The following is a 22,622-nucleotide window of genomic DNA, read 5'->3' as shown; positions in this document are numbered from 1 at the left end:
CTTCCCATGTGATTGTATTAGAGTTTAGTCCTATGAGTCTCCTCTTGGCAAAATAAATTGCATGGAGGGGTGCCTGGGTGGCTCAGTTGGTTAAGCGACTGCCTTCGGCTCAGGTCATGATCCTGGAGTCCCAGGATCGAGTCCCGCATCGGGCTCCCTGCTCAGCGGGGAGTCTGCTTCTCCCTCTGACCCTCTTCCCTCTCGTGCTCTCTCTCATTCTCTCTCTCTCAAATAAATAAATAAAATCTTTAAAAAAAAATAAATAAATTGCATGGATACTGGTATGTCCCTTTATGTGCTCATCCACTTTTTTTTTTTCCTATTTGCATCTTCATATCAGACTCCCTAAGAACACACTTGTTTGGCAGATTGGAATGAAAATGATTAAAATAGAGACCTGGGTTTTTTAAAAAAAAGTTTTTAAAGTTTTATTTTTATTTTTATTTTAGAGGAAGAGAGAGAGAGCATGAGCCTGGGGGAGGGACAGAGAGAGGTAGAGAAGCAGACTCCCCGCTGAGCTGGGAGGCAGACATGGGGTTCCATCCCAGGATCCTGAGATCATGACCTGAGCAGAAACCAAGAGTCAGAGGCTTAACCCACTGAACAACCCAGGTACCCAGAGACCTGGGTTTTAAAGAAGTGACTTTTTTGCTCCATTATAATTGCTTTGGATAGTTCAGATATTAAAGCACTTCTGCCAACAAGACTAAACCTAGAGTAATAACTTTGTGAGCCTTACATAAATGTAAATCCAGAGAGTAGAGGTGAAAATCTAAAGAAATGCAGTTTTTTTTTAATACTTGAATAGCTATTCATAAGACTTAGGAGTGAACAGGGAATGGATAATTAAAAATAGAAGGTGTTTTCTAATGGAATGACAAGAATATTTATAACCATATTGAGTTATTGTGAAGCAGAGAACAGGCAGCATTCACTTACACTTTTAATGAGCTTATGCTGTAGCAAACTTCACTTCAGCTGTAGAATTTCACTCTTTTGGGGTGGGAAAGTGTTTTCCTTCCTGTAGTGTCTATTTACACTTGTGGCTGGTCAGTGAAACCCAGTTCTCAAATCACATGTGGGAGGAGCTGGACTGTCCAGAAACCTCTTTTCTCAGGAGCTCTTTGGGCTCTGGAGTTGTAAACAGAATGGGGCTGGATCACTCTGGATTATAGGCCTGTGCTGATGAGATCAAGCTTGCAGGTTGGCTTCCTCTGTGGGCTACTCAATTCCACTATGTCCCCAACCTGGCCATAGTCTGCACCTTTGTCAGCTGCATCACAGATCCCTATTTGTCAAATATGTATAGTGTCAACATGTGAGGGGCCCTGAAAGTGAGGCATATTATTGCCAACTCCTTCTCATGAGAGAAATGTGACTTGCATTGGTGACTTCTGGTGGCACCATCTTGAATTTCTGCAATGACCTTGGCTAATTGAATTGTATGTGACCTTTCTCCTCTTCCTGCCTTTTTGTGACCCTCTCACACCTTTCAGTGCTTCTCTCTTAACCTCACCTTTTCAGTCCCTTCCTGCTGCCTAGCCACCTGATTTTCCAGGTCCCTTATGGCAGTACATCCTTCTTAGTTGCTTCACTACTCCCAAATTTAAAAAATGAATGTACTATATCATATTCTTTTTTTTCTTATATTTTTATTATGTTATGTTAATCACCATATACTACATCATTAGTTTTTGATGTAGGGTTCCATGATTCATTGTTTGCGCATAACACCCACTGCTCCATGCAGAACGTGCCCTCTTTAATACCCATCACCAGGCTAACCCATCCCCCTCCGCCCCTCCCCTCTAGCCTTCAGTTTGTTTTTCAGAGTCCATCATCTCTCATGGTTTGTACTATATCATATTCTATCCCCTCTTGCTCCACTACTCTTTGTTTGTTTACCTAGGAATAGAAATCCAAGAGAAACAAGTCATACCATCATGTTGGAATCTAGTAGTGGTCCAATACTCTCTAGTTATAAGACTACAATGCCTCAACTAATGGGAATGGATTTCTACTGATGAAAGTTCGGTGTGGGAAAATATTTGGTGGCAGATGGGCCTTCACGGATCCCTGGTATCATACCCTTTGTCTACTTTTGGGGAAGATTCCCTCAGGTTTCTTGAAATACCTTATATTGTAAACTTGTGAATACTAAAGGAAAAGAATAAAGGGGATAGCATTTGGAAATTGTTTTCCCCATTACTGCAGATCTGTTTTCTGCCTATTGACTACCTTATAACTAAATAATTCCTCTCTGCTAGCTAAACAAGAGAACAGAGGAAAAGGAAATATGACTCTATTAAATCAAATACATATTGCTCAAATAGTACTTAAAAGGAAATGAATTCTCAGTATACTCTCAAGGTCTGTATGATAAAGCTAATTGTAAAGGCAATTAAATGTCTTCAACTGCCTTTGAGCATGATCGGTGTGTCTCAGGAGCAGATATTTTGATTATCTTCAGTACCAACCATGTCCTGTCACTAATAGGCCAAACCAGCCTGTTAACATTGTAAAAGGGAGATTATACAACAGATCATTTAAAGGAGGCAACTAAAGGGATTTAGGGAACAAATGGAAAAAATATTCCAAAAGCTGTTTTTTTCTATTAAGTAGGTAATTATAGAGGTTGAAGTTACTTCGCTAAGCCAAATTTGTTAATTCAAAAACACTTGCTGTGCATCTTAGGGTTAGGGGAAAAAAACTGGACGATTAAAGAGTCTTTTTAGATTATCCCCAGGTTTTTGTTGTTGATGCATGGGGACAGTGTCACAGACAATCCATAAAGAGGAATAATATAAAATTCATTTAAAGATGATAAAACAATAAATACTAAAATTAATCCAGAAATGGATTGCCATAATTTACCATGACCTAGAAGGTTTAACTAATGCAGATCTCCCCTCTCTATTATTGACAGTTATGAGAGTGACACATGACAGGTAAACGACCGATACCAGGGAGTGAATAAAAAAGCCCCCAAGAGATAGCTAGTCATAAGTACGTACTTAGTCTAATCCCATTGTACCTTCTTGGCTTCAACAGTGAATAATGGTCATCAAAATCCATAGTGGTGAATCTGGTGCCTTCTGAATCCTCAAAGAAAGTTCAAATGCCCTTCACTATAAATTTAGAATGAGTTATTTATTTGGTTATTAATTTATTTCCAATGAATATTTCACATACATAAGAGGATTTGAGGCAGCTTATAATAAAAGTCCATATGTAGCAGGGCAGTAAAAAATGAAGTCAGAAAGAGAGATCAGAAACCACAGAGTTCAAAAACTTTCTTGGGCTGTAGACCCCTTTGAAGATCTATTAAAGAGCTGTGGAATATCTCCCCAGAAAAGTATAACTATGCAAATAGGCACAACAACCTTGAAGTCTATCCTGGGTGTCCTTGAATCCCAGGTCAAGAACCCTTGTATAGAGAAAGCAAAATCTTGAGGTAAGGTAGTTATTGCATTTGGGGTTGCCTGGGTGGTACGGTCAGTTAAGTGTCCCACTCTTGGTTCTGACTTAGGTCCTGATCTCAGGGTTATGAGATCAGCCTGGAGTTGCTCCATACTCAGCATGGAGTCTGCTTAAGAGTCTCTTCCTCTCACTTCCTCTCTCTGCCCCTCCCTCCACCTGCACTCTCTCTGTCTCTCTTCTTCTCTCTCTCTCTCCAAAATAGATAATTATTTTTTTTAAAAAAGATAGTTATTGCATTTGAGTATTGCATTTAGCCCTGAGCTTCTAGTCTACTGAGGTTAAAAGATAAACACACGGCTACAGAGTTCTCAACATCTAAAAAAGGAAGCAGATCAGTTTACAAAATTATAAGTGAAACATACAATTTTAAAATGGCAGTGTTTATACAGTTTATGAAAGGGTTATTTTATAAAGGGTAATCAAGTAATATAAAGGGATGTAGCACAATTTGATGAAATTCTTTGAAATTAAGTAATTGGAGGTAGAATATCTTTGCTAATTGTGTTGATTAGCATATTAAATTAGCCAGTATCTCATTTCCAACCATTCTGGAAAAGAGGGAATTTACTGCATATGTTTTTCTTTAATGGTACACTTACCCACCTAATAGTATTTGATTAAAGCTGACATTAATATAATATATTCCCATGAGCTAACACCAGCTGAACAGCAAGGGAGGCCTTAGGGTATAAAAAAAATCGAACTGTGATTAAATATCTGCTATTAATAGGTCATACCATGGAAAACTGGCATGTAGAGAATGGCAAATAATCACTTTAGGTGCCTACTGCTTCCAACTTTTCTCAAAGGCAAATAAATAAAACAGTCGTTCCTGTCACAATTACAGGCAGTGGCAGTATAGGGTAGGGGCTAAGGACACAGTCTGTAGAGTCAGAGACTGGTTTTCTACCACTTATTAGCTGTGTGACCTTGGGCAAAGTCACTGAACTTCTCAGTCTCCGTTTTCTTGTCTGTTGACTAAGGCTCATAAGTGAATCTCAGGGCTTCTCCTAGGTTGTACAAGGGTCCCCTGGAAGTATTTCCTTTGTGGGGCTCCTGTCCAAACAATTGGAGTCACCTAAAATCTACATGTCAGTGTCATCCTAGCAGTCCAATCTCACACAACCCTGTGAGGCCAATACCATATGACTGTCAGGAATAATCCATTTGCCAGGCTACTCTGCTGGAATTGGGACCTAGTGGTGGGGCCCCAGGACAAGCACATAAGCACCAGGGCTGGAGCTCCTTGGAGGATCCAGTCAACTCCACGCAGAAGGTTACTGTAGGGAACTGGAAATTCCCCGGAGGCACAGAGCTAGACTAGGGATTCTGACTGGCAGGCCCAAGGAGGATGCTGATCTATCTCAAAGGATCACTAGGAAGATTAAATGAGGTAATCTATGTAAAGCACTTGGCATGCAAATTCTGTGAAGCCTGGCTCACAGTAAGTCCTCAGTACATGTTGGCAATGATGGTTGCTCTTCATTAGTATTAGCAATGCTCACTGCTTTTCATGCCCAATCTGGTTTTCTTTCAGTGGATGGCTGCATTGACTGGTCAGTGGATCTCAAGACATACATGGCTTTGGCAGGTGAACCAGTACGAGTGAAATGTGCCCTTTTCTACAGTTATATTCGCACCAACTATAGCATGGCCCAGAGCACTGGGCTCAGGCTTATGTGGTACAAAAACAAAGGTGATTTGGAAGAGCCCATCATCTTTTCAGAGGTTAGGATGAGCAAAGAAGAAGATTCAATATGGTTTCACTCAGCTGAGGCGCAAGACAGTGGATTCTACACTTGTGTTTTGAGGTGAGTGCTGCATGAACGTGTTGCTCAGTACCATAGCTGGTAGTCTTTTGATTGGACCTGGAGTGTGTGGAGTGTGTATAACACGAGTGTTATACAATGGATATATTCTTGAAAGGTTGCAGTGCATGTAGAGCTTCAGTAAATTGAATTCTGATTATTTATTGGAACCAGACAGCAAATTCTTAATCAAATTTCAGAAAATGGGACTTTCTTTTTTTTTTTTAAAGATTTTATTTATTTATTTCACAGAGAGACACAGTGAGAGCAGGAACACAAGCAGGGGGAGTGGGAGAGGGAGAAGCAGGCCTCCCGCGGAGCAGGGAGCCCGATGCAGGGCTCGATCCCAGGACCCTGGGACCATGACCTGAGCCAAAGGCAGACGCTTAATGACTGAGCCACCCAGCATCCCCAGAAAATGGGACTTTCATTTACTGTGTATGCTCATATAATTTAGAAAAGTTTGTGATTCATTTCTTCCTCAACTCACCCCTACCTTAGGGTCTTATATTAATTGTATTTTCATAGAGCCAGTTGGTTCAAAGATCTTAATATCTAACCATGAAAATGGCCTAACGTATCATTTAGGCCAAGGTCTCTCTTTTTTTGTTGATGGAAAATAGCTTCAGATGCTACTGGGAGATCTCTTAGCAAATGAGCTACTGTTGAAAGTTTTCACGTAATTTGCAATATGAGCTTGAGTCCACCTTATCTAAATATTCAACATGGAGCCCTGTAAACACATGGTCATCCTGAGTTCCTAGGTGCTTTATAGGGAACATATCACAGATACAGTTCGTTCTTGCAAGAAGTTTACTGTGAAAAGCAATCTGTTTTATACTTTGGGATTCCACAATATGTCCTTCCTTTCCCTTCTGCACTGGTGCTAGGATCTAGGATCTATAATCTCAGATAGAGACTGCATTAGGTATTGAAGTAGATAACTGAGATGCCCTTTAAACCACTTTTCATTTCTGCCATTTTGGGAGTCTCTGATCTTGCTCACCAGGGACTTACACTCTATTATTTGATTTTAACTTCTTGGAAATGCAGACCCTTCCTATTTTTGTCTCCTGTGGACTTTGATGCCAAAGCTATGTGTCACCTCTTCATCAAAAGCACTTCGAAACCTCTGGTGAGGCCTCATTGTTCAAAAGGCCAGGAGAACAAGGTGGTGTATAAATAATCTTGATGCTAGGCATCACTTTTGTACTTATGTGTTCTGAGGGGGGGAGTGTTGGGGAAGCAAGTGGTGAGTTTAGTTTCTGTTTGTGGTGGGCAAAAACTCCAGGATATTGGCAGAAATTCTCATCACATCCTTAGTGATAATCAATATTTTCATCTACTTGGGTATCTCTTGGCAAAATTGAGAAAAGGATGGTAATTCAGGTTCAGTGACTGACACTATATTCTTTAGGGTGCTGCTACTCTTTTCCTGCGTACCTCCTCTTTGCCCCCTCACCCTCATTAATTCCTGTTAATCTAAAATAGATCCCTTTTCCTCCTTCTGATTCATTTGCTTTTTTGTTTTTTTGTTTTGTTTTCATAGATTTAAAATTTTATTTGCAAAGCACCAGTTCACTATATAGATGTTCTATACTGATAATGAATTATCAAATTAATTATTGCTTATTTTCCTTGCCCTGCTTATATCCCCACACTTGCTACCCCTCTCCTCTTTTCTCTCCTCTAACCCCATTCTCCTACTCTGAGCAATGTTAATAATCTAGTGTGTATCCTTTCATACCTTCTCCCTATTCTTTGAAATATATATATACATGGGGATTTTCTCCTCATTGTTTTACAAAATAAAAGAAGAGTTACATATTTCTCTGCATTTTCTTTTCTTAGAAAAATACATAGTGGGAATCTTTCCGAGCCAACTGATAGAGAGTTCACTCATCCTTTTAAGTATATAATATTCTGTGTTGCTTAGTAGTGTATGATACCACAATTTGGTCAATTATTTTCCTATTTATTTGCATGTATTTTGTTTCCAGTTTTTTGTCCCTATAAAATGTGCTGTAATAAAAGACCCCTCCACTTGCTTTTAAATAAACATAAATTTTAGAACAGTTTTAGATTTACAGAATTATTGCAAAGAGAGTACAGTAAGTTCCTGTATGTCCTATACCCATTTCCCCTATTATCAACATCTTACATGATTATGGAACATTTGGTACAATTAATGAACCAGTAGTGGTACATTATTATTAACTAAAGTCTATACTTATTCAGAGTTCCTCACATTTTCCTTAATGTCTTTTTGCTGTTCTAGGATCCCATTTGGGATAACACATTACATTTAGTTGTTAGGTCTCCTTAAGTTCCTTTTGGCTGTGGGAGTTTTTCAGACTTTCCTTATTTCTTAAGACCTTGACAGCTTGAATAGTACTGTTCAGATATTTTGTAGAATGTCCCTCAGTTGTGATTCACCTGATATTTATTTCATGGTTAGATGGGGGTAATATGTTTTTTGGGGGAAGACCACAGATGTAAAATATTCTCCTTATATCATATCAAGGATACAGAGTTTCAGTATGTCTTATCACTTTTGATATTGACCTTGATCACCTGGCTTGAAGTAATATTTTTCTTTCTCAATAGTAAAGTTACTTTTTTTGCCTCTTTTTTTTGTACTCTTCTCTTTGGAAGAAACTAGTTATTCACAGCCCATAATTAAGGAGTGGGGAGTTATGCCCCACCTCATCAAGGGCAGAGTAGCTACATAAAATTGCTTATAATTCTTCTGCATAGAATATTTGTCTCTTTACTCCTATTTATTTAATCAGTATGGACTCACGGATATTTATATTATACGTTAGGTAATAATCCAATGCTACTTTATTTTCTAGCTCAAATTCTTCTACCTCTGTCCATTGGGAGTTATTTCAGTTGGCATATCTGTCCCTTTGACATAACCTCATTGTTGTGTGTGTGTGTGTGTCTGTATGTGTGTATGTGTGTATTTTGAGCATTTCTTTATATTTCAGCACTATAAGATGCTCCAGGCTTATCTTATATATTTCTTGCCCCAGTTCTAGTCCTGCCCCAGCCATTTTTCCAAGGAGCCCTCATTTCTTTTAATGGAGAATGGCATTAGAAACCAAGATTTCCATGCTAAGTATGCTCATTGCTACTGGGGTATGATTGCTTCTAGGCCTTCTCAGTTGACAGCCTATTTGCTTTTATTTTTTTATTTTTTTTAAAGATTTTATTTATTTATTTGACATAGAGACACACAGTGAGAGAGGGAACACAAGCAGGGGGAGTGGGAGAAGGAGAAGCAGGCTTCCCACAGAGCAGGGAGCCCGATGTGGGGCTCGATCCCAGGACCCTGGGATCATGACCTGAGCCGAAGGCAGACACTTAACGACTGAGCCACCCAGGTGTCCCGCCTATTTGCTTTTAAACAAAGCCTTGCAGTATTTCATGCACAAGTGGGATTTCCCACTGCCCCTGAAATCCTTTCCTGCAGGTGGCCCTCTCTTTCAAGTACACATCAGATTAAATTTGTATCTGTTGTAGATATCATCTAAGTCAGTGGTTCTTAACTCACATGTAGATCAGTAGAAGAGAAAAGGATGATATCACACTGAGCGGAGGCTTAGATTCATGCAGTAGATCTTTTATTCATGCAATAGATCTTAGGGAGTGACTGGGACTGACGGGGTGGGTGAAACTTGAATATCATACCTCATGTGTGCCTTGGTAAGAAAAAAAAAGTTTGGGAACCACTGTTCTAAAGGAAGCAACAGTTTTTTTGTCAACTCAGAGATAATGTCTTTCAGAATGATACAAGTCATGTAGCTGGCATTTGGCTATGTATGTTTTTCAGATATAGTACTAGCCACTGACTCCAAATATGTGCCAAGTAGGATAAAAATGACGAGACTAATCTTATTTGACAAAATCCCACATATCATTTTGCCAACAACTTGGAACAAGGGATGATTTAAGCTGTGGATGAAGGCAGTTATATTTATATAATCCTGGATTTAATTCATAGGTAATGAAAAGAATAATTAAGTATTATCAAACATCTGTAGAAACCTGAGCGTTTGGGTATCACAATGGCCAAGTGAAGTGAACAAGTTAATAGCTTCAAAAACCATTATGACCATTTATCTCTCCAACAAAGTAAGCAGAACAAGGAGCCCCCTTCTTAAATGGGAACATAGTCCAACTATTTTTGGTCTTTAGTAATCATTGAAATAAATGAGGTTCTCAAAATCCGAGTGTCCAATAAACTCTTTCTAAAGCATTCTTAGTACATTTATCCATCCCTGAGGCATGGCACTTGCCTTGTTATTCATCACATATTAGTGATTAGTACTCCAACAAAACAACATCATCAGAAAATTTGAGGCAGTAGAGGTATTTGAGACAAGAAAAGTAGCATGCTGCTAATTATTGAATCTGTACAATTGGTATGTGAGGGTTCAATATATTGCTATTTTTATTTTTGAGTATGTTTGAAATGTTCCACAGTGAAAAAGGAAATAAATAAATATAAGTGCACAGTAACTTTGCCTGATTTTAATGGCCCAGTTGGTTAAGCATCTCGTCTACCTTGGGCTCAGGTCATGATCCCAGGGTCCTGGGATCCAGCCCCACATCAGGCTCTCTGCTCAGTGGGGAGTCTGCTTCTCCCTCTCCCTCTGTGCTCTCTCCTTCTGTGTTCTCTCTCTAGCTTTCTCTCAAATAAATAAAATCTTTAAGAAAAAAAAGTCTACTCAACTCCACTTCCCCTGCCAGCCACTGCCCATTTCCTTGCTTCCATTTGCAGCAAAACTATTTAAAAACAAAACAAAAACAAAACTGCTCTCTTTAGAGTATTGATTCTCTATTAAACCCATCCCAATTAGAATTTTACTTTCACTACTGCACCAAAATTGCTCATATCAAATTCTCCAATGCCTCAACGATGCTAAATCCAATGATCAGGTCAATTGTCACTCTTTCTTTTACTTAATCAGTACACTTGGCACAGTTGATCAACCCCTTCTTTTTGATATATGTTCTTTACCTGACTTGCAGAGAATTACACTACCTTAGTTTTCCTTCTATGCTATCAGTTACCCTTTCTTAAGTTCCTTAGCTGGTTCCTCATAGTCCCCCTTAATGTTAGGGGGGCCTGGGGCTTGGTCCTTAGGTTTTTTTCATCTCTGTCCATACCTACTCCCTCCATGATTTGTTTATACAATCTTACAGTTTTCTATACTATCTGTACACTGATAACTCCAACACGTATACCTTCCAGCCCAGATCTCTCTCCTAAAATACAGACTCTTTTATCCAATAGACTTTTCAGGATCTCTGCTTGGTGTCAAAAGGAATATGTCCCAAACTGAACTTCTGATCTTCCTCCTGTCTTTTCACAGGTTCCTAGAAAACAAAACATGAGGCAAAATCTAATGTGTATTAGGGAGTATAATCCCAAGGACACAATATATTTATGTATTTCCCTTTTATATATAATATATTTATAATCCCAAGGACTCTCTCTCTCTCTATATATATATATATGTATATATATATACATATATATACATATATATATATTTCCCTTTCCCTATAGGAAAAGGGAAGTGAGGCAGGGGAAGAGGGAGGTTATTTCAAGATAGTTGACATAGGAGGAGAAATAGAGAATTTATCTCTCAGCTCCCATGTCCCATTGGTCAAGAGGTTATCCCACAGTATCTTTTTTTTTTTTTAGATTTTATTTATTTATTTGAGAGAGAGAGAACACAAGCAGGAGGAGGAGCAGAGGCAGAAGGAGAAGTAGACTCCCCGCTGAGCAGGGAGCCTGATATGGGACTCAATCCTAGGACCCTGGGATCGTGACCTGAGCCAAAGGCAGATGTTTAACCGACTGAGCCACCCAGGTGCCCCAGTATCCCACAGGGTCTTAACTCCCTCAAACTTTGGGGATTGCACAGACTGTGCCTTCCATGTCACTGCTATCACTCTGGTCCAAGCCACCATCTCTTACCTCTGTTTTTGCAATGACTTCTAATTGGTTTCTTTGCTTTTCTACAAGTCTCCCTTCAATCTGTTCTTAATACCCGTAGTCATATAATGTTTCTGTTGTACTCAGGACCTTCTGATGGCATCCCATTTCATTTGGAATTAAAGCCAAGACCTTACTAGGGCTTACAAGACCCTCTGACCTTGCTGTTTCTCAAACAGATATACTTTCAGACAGGTATACTCCAGCTTTAGGGTTTTTGCACCAACTGTTAACTCTGTCTAGAATGCTTTATTCTCCTATAGCTACATGATTAACTCCCTCATTTCCTTCAATTACACAGTTTCCTCTATTTTAAACTTATCGATGCATCTTCCTTGACTATTTTATTTATATATAATCTTAAGATTCTCTTCCACTCAGTCCCCATCACCTGTACTCCTGATACTTCTTACCTCGCTTTTTTCCCTAGCAATTATAAACTTTTATGATATATATAATTTACCTATCATATTTATTATTTTCTATCTCCTTATGCTAGGATTTAAGCTCCTTAAGGACAGAGATCTTTGTCTATTCTGCTCACTAATAAAGCTCAAGGGCCTAGAAAGTATGTGGCACATAGTAAATGCTCTGCAAGTGATTATTGAATGAGTGAATGAGCTATGTCTCAGTTAAAGTTGGGCAGCCACCTGACATTCAAATTATTGTTACCATATAGGAATATAGGCCAAATGTTGCCAGATCTTCTGATTTTAAGAAAAACCTGAAATCTGAATATTTATATGAAATTTCCCCAATTTTTTAATTTTCTGGGCTCCTCTTCCAAGAGTCCCTACTCATCAGATTCAACCAGTAGATTCACAGTTTACAAACTCTGTACTACTAGGTTTTGACTCCAATATTAACCAAGGGAGTAATGCTGTATTTTAGTTGTGTGACCTGTGCCTTGATTTCCTCACCTGGAAAATGAAAATTTGTTTATTCAACTCAAGATATTTTGAACACTTGCAGTAGATGTTTGGCATATAGCATTGAACAAGACAGATTAAAGTTCCTACTCTCCTGGAACTTACCTTCTAGAGTGGGGGAAACATATATTCACAAGACTATGTTGGGTAGTACTGATGGTGAGAATAAAAAAAGGTCATGTTACAAGAGTGACTGGAAGGTTGTTTTTGGTTGAGTGGTCAAGAAGGGCCTCCCAAAGAAAGGGACTTATAAGCTGAGACCTGCCTTGTGAAGATCTATGGGAACAGTGTGCCAGTCAGAGTGAACAGCAAGTACAAAGGTCATAAAACAGGAACAGGCTTCTTATATTCAAGGAAACTAAAAAAGGCCAGTCTGGGTGGAGTACAGTGAATTGAGGGAAAATAGTTTTGGATAAGGCTGGAGAGGCAGGCATAGGTCAGATCCTGCTGCATATTATGGGCCAGAATAAGAAGTTGATTTTTATTTAATCAGAGGCAAAAGGAGAGTGTTATAGTTTGTCCGTTTATTTTAAACTGGGGAATAACACGATCAGATTTCCATTTTTAAAAGATCACTCTGGCTGCCCCAGTGAGAATGGATTGTAGGAAGATAAGCAAAGAGACCAAGTTGGGAAGCAATACTTTTTTAAAAATTTTTTATTATGTTAATCACCATACATTACATCATTAGTTTTTGATGTAGTGTTCCATGATTCATTGTTTGTGCATAACACCCAGTGCTCCACGCAGAACGTGCCCTCTTTAATACCCATCACCAGGCTAACCCATCCCCCCATGCCCCTCCCTTCTAGAAACCTCAGTTTGTTTTTCAGAGTCCATCTCTCATGGTTCGTCTCCCCCTCCGACTTACTCCCCTTCATTCTTCCCCTCCTGCTATCTTCTTCTTTTTTTTTTTTTAACATATATTGCATTATTTGTTTCAGAAGTACAGATTTGTGATTCAACAGTCTTGCACAATTCATAGCGCTCACCATAGCACATACCCTCCCCAATGTCTATCACCCAGCCACCCCATCCCTCCCACCCCCCACCACTCCAGCAACCCTCAGTTTGTTTCCTGAGGTTAAAAATTCCTCATATCAGTGAGGTCATATGATACAAAGTCTTTCTCTAATTGACTTATTTCACTCAGCATAACATCCTCCAGTTCCATCCATGTCGTTGCAAATGGCAAGATCTCATTCCTTTTTATGGCTGCATAATATTCCATTGTGTATATATACCACTTCTTCTTTATCCATTCATCTGTCGATGGACATCTTGGCTCTTTCCACAGTTTGGCTATTGTGGACATTGCTGCTATAAACATCGGGCTGCACATACCCCTTCGGATCCCTACATTTGTATCTTTGGGGTAAATACCCAGTAGTGCAATTGCTGGATCGTATGGTAGCTCTATTTTCAACTGTTTGAGGAATCTCCATACTGTTTTCCAGAGTGGTTGCACCAGCTTGCATAGTTGGGAAGCAATTCTATCAGTTGAGGGGAGATATATGATGCTAAGCTTGGATTGGGGTGGTAGCTAAGGAGATGGGGGAAGTGAATGGAGCCAAGATATGTATTGAAGGATGATCTGACAGGACATACTGATGCATTGGTTGTGAAAATGAAATAGTTGAATAAAGGATGACCTCTATGTTTTTGACTTAAGCAACTGAGTAAATCATGGTGCTCTTAACTGAGAGAGAGAACACTTAAAGAGGAACAAGGGTAATAGTGTCTACCTCAGGAAATGCCGATGAGCACTTAGCACCAAAGCTGACATAAAGTAAGTGCTCAACACATTATCTCTTATTTCTATTTTTACTACCAATACAACTATTACTACTAGCTCTGATTTTTAGCCCTTATTATATGGCAAACACTGTGATAGTCCTCAGTAGCTCTGTAAGGTAGGTCATATTATTGAAGATGTTAAAACTGGTACTCACAGAGGTTAAAGAACTTGCCCAGTGATACATGGCTACTAAATCGTGGAGTTGAGACTTGGACCCAAGTCTATGTAGCTCACGCACATAATCATTTTTTTTTTTACTGTATTTTCTTTTATTACCTATCTTTACTGTTCTTCATAGGTATTTGTATATTACAACAAATGAGATATGCTTAATTCTTGCCTGTATAAAGTTCTGTGATTCTGCTTTCAGTTTCTGCAGTGTAAAATATCATCTGGTGATGAAAATGAGATTCTATTGATTAAAGATGGACAAGAGAGGACAGTGAAATAGAGATTCTTAGTTCATGATAAGTGAGGATCAAGTTAAAGATTTCCAGAGATAGGGTGCCTGGGTGGCTCAGTTGGTTAAGTGACTGCCTTCGGCTCAGGTCATGATCCTGGAGTCCTGGGATTGAGTCCCACATTGGGCTCCCTGCTCAGCAGGGAGTCTGCTTCTCCCTCTGACCCTCTTCCCTCTCGTGCTCTCTGTCTCTCATTCTCTCTCTCTCAAATAAAATCTTTAAAAAAATAAAAAATAAAGATTTCCAGAGATAAAACCAGATTACTTGTCTTACAGAGTTTGAAACCCTTTGTGATCATTTATCAGTTTCCAAACATTATGCAGACATGCTTAAAAGTTGTTATTTCCCAAAAAATAAAAGATGGAGGAACCTTGCTGGATGCAAATTCTTAGCTGACTTTCTTTCATCTGTTTACTCTGATTCCCAAATTTCCAAGATAGAAGATTCATGATGAATCAGTTAGAGAAGCATATACATCAGTATATGACAAAGTGCTAGAATGAATATAATGAGGTATTATGAATGCAGGGTTATGTTTTTCAAGAACATATTGCATGAAACCACTTCTTTCCATTTATCTTGAAGGTAAAATATTTCATACTGGTAGAAAAGTGAGAGAATATTCCTTCCTAACTACAGTTTTAGTTTGCTTTTTAATAAAAGGGATACTTTTTAGCTGATATCATTTCAGGTCTTAGGTATCTATTAGTCACTAAACAGATATTTATTGAGGATCTACTCTGTGAAAGGTACTGAAAAGGGCAGAAGTGAATGACAGGCCTCCTGCCTTCTAACAGATTAAAACAGGAATTAGACATGTATACAAATTACAATCAAACAAGTAAAACTCAAATAAAAGACAGGATTCCATGTGGTTCAGCATATAATTGTATCCTAAGAAACAGTATAGCAACTAAACAATTTAAAAAGTTTGAATATTTAAGGATTTACTATAGTCCTTTGAAAAACATCAAGGGGAAGCCAATTTGTAATGCCCAGCAACATTTAAGGTCAGCTTTTCATATTACTTTCATGTTCAATATCTCTTACACACTACAGCATCCCAGAAAACTCTAATCACTCCTCATTCTCAACTAAAAATTTCACTCTGGAATATATCCCCTGTAAGTTTTTCCCCTTTTTTCCATTTTCATCCTCTATCACTTGTTTTCTTCTTTGTAAGAAGCTCTTGCTTCCCTTTCCAATGTTATTTAATTGAACTAGCATTGTTCCTGGCAATTTTTCAGCTCTTTCTGCCTATTACAACTGTTCTGCACAGTAAAAGCTCAGGAACTGATTTGGCATACTAAGAATCTCCACAGAAGTTGCTGGATTTGGAGAGACCCGTACATCCAAAAAGATGATTATCCTTAGAGGGCAGGGAGAAGGGGAAAGCTGCCAACAGTAACTTGATGTCTTTTATTCCATCACACATGAGAGAAAGTGAAGTGCTGTAAGAAAGATAGAGATAAAATAGTAGCAGAGAGTAAGGACTTATAAAATCAGGGGTGTTTGAGATTTTTTTAAAGATTTTTATTTATTTATTAGAGAGAGAGAGAGAGCGCACACAAGCAGGGGTAGTGGCAGGCAGAGGGAGAGGGAGAAACAGGTTCTCCACGGAGTGGGGAGCCCGACGTGGGGCTTGACCCCAGGCCCCTGGGATCATGACCTGAGCCCAAGGCAGATGCTTAATGGACTGAGCCACCTAGGCGCCCCTGAGATAGTTCTTGAGGATCTGAACAGGTGGTGATAGTGGAGGCCTTCCCAGGCAGATGGAATGGTGTTCAAGGGCAAGGAGGCAGTAAAACATGGGCTATGCACAGGGAAAAACAGGGAGGTCCATTTGGTTGGAATCTGAGCTTATCAAGCCTTTTTACTGAATGTGAAACTAACAATAACTAGATATATTTCTGGAGCATGAGACTTTAAGAGACTAAAACACTGACCAATTCTTAGAAAACCAGTTAAAAAACACAACTAACAAGTACCTTAACTTGTAGTCACATAACAGTGTAGGTTTTTAGCAGATGCTGTTTCCATGGAGAAAGTGTATGTTTAAAGGGGGTAAATTCCCTTCTCTGACTCCCCTTATTAACAAAAAGAGATGCTGCTGACCTCAGCATTGTCACTCAGCACGTGCACTCCAACTTGTTTTCTCAGGGATGGGGATGAATTCACATGGAGCCATCCCCTTTCTTTCACCACTGTGAAGAGTGATCCACTTTGGCAAGAGAGCTGCTTAAAGTTTAGTGGGTACAGTCTGGATCTATGGCTATGAAACAGAAAAGCTAAATAGGAGGGTGAGGTGGAATTCCATATCACCTTGACCTCATTAACACAAGACCCAGGTTAACACTAATCTATATCTTCTTATTTTGAGACCAGAACATACTCTTCACCACTAAGGCAATATACATTTATCTAGGTGGAGAGAGGTCATATACGTTTTGTTATTTTTCAGCCCCATTATTCTGCCCTTTACCAGGCCTTCCTTCAACTCCCCATAAAGGAGTGGTTTGGCCATGATTCATATTTACATTCATTTCTTTTACTCTCAGGTGAAATCCCTCTCTGTACCGCTCCCTCCCTCTCGCCCCCCCCCCTCTTTTTTAACTGGGTCTAAAGCTTACCCATAGACTACCCCCTCCCACACTTTACACACGCATAGAGCAGAGCAGGATTTCCATACATGTTGGTTGCTGACTCACTGGCTGGAACCCTCTGATCACTAGGCTCTGGAGGTTTTTAATTTGGTCACAAAAACTCTTTTTTCCCCTGATATGTTAAGTTTTGCCAATAGAAACAGAAATAGATAAGCAGGAAGGCAGTTATTATGACAATGCAAAGAATGATGCTGGAAACACCACCATTTAGAGCAGGGTGCAAAGTCACAGAAAATTCTGATTTTTAAGGCATTTAGGGAAGTTTCCTATTAGGTAATATCTTTGTACAAATGCTCCAGCAAACTCTTGACTTTGATCCTGCTTGATATAAAGCAAAGATGAAAAAGCATTGTTGTTTCTAAATAAAATATGGCTTGAGTTATTTTTACTTTCCATTATTTTAGAGAAAGGTGAAGCCAAGTTTGACTTCCCAGAGTGTGGACAGGTCATTAGAAAGAGTAGAAAGAGGGAGGTCAGAGGTACCTTCCCTGGTCATTCCCTTTCACTACTTTGCCTGCTATTACCTCAAATGCAAGCCCAGAGAGCATCATTATCATTTTTACAGAGGTAAAAAATCACAGTTTTTGACCAAGACATTGGCCCCTGTGAAATTTTCATTCCCTTCCCTTGCCCATTAGAGCTGGGTCTTTCTTCCAGCACCATCATTTTTAAAGCTGTCTTACTCTATAGCTGCCCATCTCACTAAGCATGCTAGCCCGAAGGCTCAAAGGCCAAGTCAGATTACGTCTGTTGGGTTTGTCGAGGATATTTAGTGATAAAAATGGAATTTATTTTAATTTATTAAATTCTTTCCTCTGGACATAGAGAGAAAAAACTAAAATGGCTATTAACACGAAATCATGAAAATGTCAGTATTTTTCCTAAATCCTGCCAAACAGAAACCCTAAATCCAAACAAACTGACTGAATCTTTTCTTGAAAAAAATAAATTATGAAAACAAGTTGTAACACCAGAGATTTGTGTCTGGTACTCCTCTTAGAACTACTCGCCTTCCTTTCCAGGGGCCCTGCTAGGCTCCCCCATTGCCCTCCCCTTTGGTTTTCTTTCATTTGGGTCCTATCCTAATTGGATCCTCTGTGCAGCTTAATGATACTTTCCTCCCCCCCCCCCCTCCTCACCTCCCCCTGAATTCCTAAATATGCCACTGCCCAGTAGCCCCCACCCCCACCCAGACCTTCTGTTCTCATTGTTGGGTGCCTTGTCTAAGGGACACATGGGGGAACCCTCTTCATTTTCCACCTTTCTGTCACATAGATCAGTGTCTGCTCTCCTCTTCTCCTGTCCCAAAGGAAGAGGTGGCCTTTCCAAACCCATTCAAGTCAGCAAATTCACATCCTTTTATTTTTTTGTCTATCTGTGAACATTTATTTTATTTTTGCAACACAGAAATCTATAAAATAGAAGCCTCTATCCTACTGCCCCACACTACTCCATTTTTTTGAAAAGAAAAAGTTTTTCCAGACTTTCCTATGCTTTTCCAAACACCAATCTATAACATAAGGCACACATAAATCTATAATATACATATACGTATGTACACTTAGAGAATTTGGGGGTTTTGTTTTATACAAACATATTTTTTTTCATTGAACAGTACAATGGACATGCCTCCAAAACAGTATACAGGGTCTATTCCATTTTTTCACATATTTCCTGTGCTTTCAAGCTTACTTCAGCTGTCTCCTCCATGGTTCAAGTTCTCCCATATTCAAAGAACCTTGTTATCTCTCAGCCATCTATCCTACCCCACTCCTACTCTTCACAGCCAGGAGTCCTTGAAAAGCCTCCCTCACTGACTGCACTTCTTTGCTTCCCACTTAGCCCCTGGTCCTTGCAGTTTGGTTTCTGCCCCTCCCCTACCCATATCTGCTCAAAAATCACTTTTTCTCCTCCTTAGGGCCTCCCCTACAGCCCTGGGCACCGCTGAGCATGCTCTCCTTATAATTCTCTTCCCCCTGTTCTGACTACTCCTAAGGACCTTACTGCTTCCGTGGTTCCCAACCAGGGGTGATTTTGCCCTCCAGTGGACACGTTATAGTATCTGGAGACATTTTCAGTTGTCACAGTGGAAGAGTAGGTGCTACTGCCATCTAGTGTGTAGAGGCTAGGGATTCTGCCAGACATCCTAAATGCACAGGATGGTCCCCTGAAACACTTAAGTATCCAGCCCCAAGTATCTACCAAGAGTACTGAAGTTGTAAAACCCTGCCCTAAAGGAATTTAAGCAAGTCCAAGGATATTTCTGACAAGTATAGGCCCTTTAATAATCACCTAGGGATCTGGCCCCAAATCTTGAAAATAATTATCTGTATCTCTTCCCAAATGAAACACCTCAAAGTCACGTCCAGATGCTGCAGAGATGTCCCAAGCCCATGACAGCTTCAGTTTCTAGGTCCACAGTCCCCAGGTAATGTCCAAGTCTCCTCCAGTCGTCTCAGTCTGGTCCAGGTGTGAAACCTCACCATCTTTCCATCTGTGGGCTAAACCATACATTTAACCTCCCTCAACACCATTCACAGTCATGAGAAAGGAGACACAGACCATCCTCTCCCCTCCCCCTTTCCCAATTTATCCCCTCCCCCTAGAAATTGATTTCCCTTTGGGATATGTTCTATTCCACATTTCTGAATTCACTGAGGGATTTGTAGCCAGATTCCCCTCCCAGTATTATTCTGGTGGTGGTTTGGGAGAGAGAATCCCTCAGGATGGCACCACACTGGTCCGTGGTCTAAACCAGTAAACGCTCTGGGCACTATCAGTTGCTGACTCGACCTCTTAGGCAGTGGCAGGAGTTTCCAGTTCTGCCACTGGGGATTGGGGAGGGTTCTTCTGTTGTGGAGCTAGACAGCCATAGCAGTCCTTGTCTGCAACTGGTGCTGGTGTCCCCTGTTTGTAGACCTAAAGGATTTTCTTAGGGATGGCAAATCTCTGCTGTGTTGTAAGCCCAAGGTTAACTATAGGCCTGTTTAGATCATTTCTCACAATATAACTTGATCAGAACATGAAAAAGCTTCCCGTCCAGTTAATTCCTGGAGACTCTTGGGATGCAGGAATCCTCACTATACCCATAACTCTCTGATACTCCTCCCCAGCCAGTTCCGACATTTTCTTTGACAGTCTATGGTTTGCAACTGCTCTTCTGGTGCCAATTTCTGACTTGGAAATAATCTGGTTGCCCAGAACAGGAACCCACTCAAGTTAGCTTAAAGAAAAGGGGATCTGTGTAGAATGTATTTTCATGCAGCACAATCGCAGGAAGTGGAAAAGTGGTCATACCACCACTCTCTCCATCTCTGGGGTTGCAGGATCAACTCCTGTGCTGTTTCTCTGTGCTTGTCTGCTCCCTGGGACCTCATTCCGACATCCTCTAAAAGACACCTGGCTTCTATAAAGCACACAGTTCTGCTCACTGACAGCCAGGCCCAGGCCTGACTGTGGCCTCGGTATTCATGACTCTGACCAGGGCCCCAACTCCAAATGACCCATTGTTTCCTTACCCAACACCACCCTGACTATGGAATTTGCTTCTCTGTTCAGACTCTCTAGCGTGAGAAAACTGTTTGGCTCAGTTATGGGTCAGATGTCCACTCCTGCTCCAACCATATACAGCCTAGGTGGGGAGAGGGGTGGGTTGCCATATATATGGCTGCTCGGGTCCACCAGATACTAGGGTTGGGGAGGGAGACACATACTAAGAAGTTGTGGTGCTTCTGGGGTGTGGAATGCTAATGCTCTGGAACACAAAAGGGGTCATCAAAATAAGTCTCTGTCTCTCTATATTTTACCCTCCAACTACCCAATCTACACCCTCCCGAGCCACCACCCCATACCCCACCTCCCAGCCTACTTTTCCACCTTTCTTGCAACCCCCTTGCCCTATTTGCCCACCCTCCCTTTCCCCCCACTCTTCCCCAACCCTTCCCTACCTCCCCCCCTCCCTCTGCCCACCAGAGGTGTAATTTTTCTGCTCCTCAGCTCCAGGAAGGTGGACAGGGCCTCTACCCAGCTTCTTGGTGGCCTCTGCCCCTTCTGCATCCTTTTGTCTTCTTCTTCTTCCTGTGGTACCAGCAGCAGAAGTAGCAGCAGCCCCTGCCTCCTCCTCCTCTTCATGTGCTCCTTCTGTTCCAGCCCCACTGCCAGTGGCCAGGCCTGGCTCTTCTGGGATCTGGGTCCGCTTCCGCGGAGACTCCAGTTCCTGGAGAGAAGTGGGCAGGATTAAGACCTATTCTGGGGGCAGTGAGGGTGTGGGGCAGGGAAATGGGGCCAGGAGATGGGGCAGGGACCAATCAAGGTAATCTTACAGCCCGGAAGAGCCTCCACCTCAGGAGGTCGCTTTCCTTTCGCATCTCTGCCATGTTTGCTTGTGTCTGTCGCAGCTGAAAGACTGACTCCTTGCGCTCAATCTCCCGCTGTGCTGTGAGCTCCTTTAGGTGTGAGGCCAAGGCCTCTGCAGCGGACTTATGCAGTTTGGTGAAGTCCTGCAGCCAATGCACCCTGTGCCCATGTAACTGGCTCTGCCTGTGGGCAAAGCGCATGCCCAGGGCCAGGCTGCTCCAGGCACAGGCGTCTTTGGCCTGGGTGGGCACTGCGCTGTCCTCCAGGATGTCCCGGAGCTTGTTCTCCACCTCCTCCCAGGACAGGGATATATTCTCAAGATAGAACTCAGGGCCCTTCGTGTGCCCGGCCATCTTCTCATTGATGAAGGCCACCACATTGTTGTGCTGGAACCCAGCACTGCGGTCCTCCGGATTCAAGGCCATAATGGCTGAGGGCCTTAGGGGCTTGGCTGGTTCTGTGGGATGAATCAACCAGTTTCTCTTTCCTCTCCCCTTTAGCCCCTCCCCACTCAGTCTCTTCCCATGCAATCGGCCTGCCCTGCCCTGCCCCACCCCTCCTCACCCTCCTCATACCCTCATAAAGACCCCCTCACCGAGTGGCTTGCCCCGCCATAGTACACGTCGGCCTCGCTTCTCTAGGTGGCGTTAGAGAAGAAGCAGACTTACCTTTCTCGCCTACCGTACCAAAAGAGAAAGCGCACCTCTCTCCTTTTAGGGGCTCCGAGGAAAGGAAATCGCAAGGCCAACCCTCAAGGCTTTTATCCTGGGACTGTTCCAACTTCCAGAGACAGTGGGGGTGGGAGGGAATGTGTAAGGAAGGTTCCTCCTAGACTCCGGGACATAAGAGAACCCGCTACATTGTTGAAAGTTGTTGAAGGCAGGAAAACAACAGGAGTGGTCAGAAGACAGAACTTAGAATATATCAAGAACAAAAAGTTTCATCCCCCACTCTCCACCCCCACCATAATGGTTTGTTCCACATCATGGGCCCCAACCCTCCCGGAGGTGGAATGTTCTAGAACAGGAAAAAGCCCTCCCCCCGGCCCCCTCCTGTTGTTCTCCATCCCTCAACACCTCTCACCTCTGCCCACTCCTGTTGTTTTCCTGCCTTC

General features: G+C 41.3%; 2 protein-coding genes across 2 annotated transcripts in view; one reads left to right on the top strand and one right to left on the bottom strand.

Moving 5' to 3' along the window:
* Positions 1-22,622, top strand: part of IL1RAPL2 (interleukin 1 receptor accessory protein like 2) — a 638,741-nt gene that overhangs the window by 7,446 nt on the left and 608,673 nt on the right. Inside the window, exon 2 of the mRNA XM_073888769.1 lies at positions 5,018-5,291. Coding sequence (XP_073744870.1) covers positions 5,018-5,291 — 274 coding nt within the window. The remainder of the gene's footprint in view (positions 1-5,017; positions 5,292-22,622) is intronic.
* On the bottom strand, positions 21,096-21,933 carry LOC112817828 (testis-expressed protein 13B-like). The gene is made up of 2 exons (XM_025865128.2): positions 21,475-21,933; positions 21,096-21,368 (listed from the first exon to the last, which is right to left on the bottom strand). Exons 1-2 carry the CDS (start codon positions 21,931-21,933, stop codon positions 21,096-21,098), a joined length of 732 nt encoding a protein of 243 aa, XP_025720913.2.

The sequence above is a fragment of the Callorhinus ursinus genome, unplaced genomic scaffold, assembly GCF_003265705.2.
Source record: "Callorhinus ursinus isolate GAN/ISIS: 27379988/994484 unplaced genomic scaffold, GSC_fseal_2.0 scaffold95, whole genome shotgun sequence".
Taxonomy (NCBI): Eukaryota; Metazoa; Chordata; class Mammalia; order Carnivora; family Otariidae; genus Callorhinus; species Callorhinus ursinus.
The sequence above is the reverse complement of the archived record's forward strand: the minus strand, read 5'-3'. Positions and strand labels throughout refer to the sequence as shown.